The sequence below is a fragment of the Priapulus caudatus genome, unplaced genomic scaffold (genome assembly GCF_000485595.1).
Source record: "Priapulus caudatus unplaced genomic scaffold, Priapulus_caudatus-5.0.1 Scaffold2784, whole genome shotgun sequence".
In the NCBI taxonomy this organism is placed as follows: domain Eukaryota; kingdom Metazoa; phylum Priapulida; class Priapulimorpha; order Priapulimorphida; family Priapulidae; genus Priapulus; species Priapulus caudatus.
The window spans coordinates 23,313-24,371 of NW_014579845.1; the positions used below are offsets into that span (position 1 = coordinate 23,313).

Below are 1,059 nucleotides of genomic sequence, written 5' to 3' on the forward strand. Positions count from 1 at the left end.
TGGTGATTGATCCGGTGATTGATCCGGTGATTGATCCGGTGATTAATTCGGTGATTGACCCGGTGATTGATTCGGTGATTGACCCGGTGATTGATCCGGTGATTGATCCGGTGATTGATCCGGTGATTAATTCGGTGATTGACCCTGCGTAACAGGAGTTAGCTGGTAAGGACAAGGAGTGGCAGACGGAGGTGGGTCGTGTGAAGCTGACAGTGAAGGAGCAGAAGGCAATGCTAGAGGACCAGGCAGGTCAGCTGAGACAGCTAGAGCAGCAGAAATCTACTCTAGAGAAGAAACTAGCGGGTGAGTACTAGCGTGAGTACTAGCATGCGTGAGAATACGGTAACGTAATGTTAGAATACTCGTGTATGGATACGTCATAAATAGCATTGGCTATTATAAGTATTATAGACAAATATAATTAATATAATTAAGACATTATGTCACAACTTTTGCACAACACTGTACTTTGACATTTGACATTTTAGACTTTCACTATAATACTTCATAACTATTGACGTTTCTGACAATAGGCTCATAGCTGATTATGAGAATTCCATTTTACAGTTTATACAATCCTTTAAAACAGGTAACCAGACGGTGGAAACCATAACCACTGCCATTGCAGGCTAACATATCTCACACCTAACATATCTGCATGGACCCATGTATGCATTAGCATTATTGTATTAGAACTTTGAGTAGTAAACTCTGTGATAAGGATACATACTCACAACACGTTTGTGTGCCCCCGCTCGACCAAACACACGTCACTCCTCCACGCCATACATCACACGCGTGTACACGCGCGCTTGACAGACGACAAACACAACAGCTAGCGTAGTAGCAAACATGGCGGCTCACGTGATCGAGGCACCTTGCATAACAACTACACACAGCGTCCCCCCCCTAGCAACGATAACTCATGGAATGTTCAGATACGCGGTAAGATGTCTGCTCTCGTATGATCTCTCTGATCACACATACATGATCTCTCTGATCACACATACATGATCTCTCTGATCACACATACATGATCTCTCTGATCACACATACATG

The 1,059-nt window shown here is 43.6% G+C and overlaps 1 protein-coding gene across 1 annotated transcript in view; it reads left to right on the forward strand.

Moving 5' to 3' along the window:
- The window catches only part of LOC106819055 (leucine-rich repeat-containing protein 45-like), a 10,276-nt gene that overhangs the window by 8,650 nt on the left and 567 nt on the right, over nucleotides 1–1,059 (forward strand). Inside the window, exon 10 of the mRNA XM_014823716.1 lies at nucleotides 156–303. Within this exon, the coding sequence (XP_014679202.1) occupies nucleotides 156–303 (148 nt within the window). The remainder of the gene's footprint in view (nucleotides 1–155; nucleotides 304–1,059) is intronic.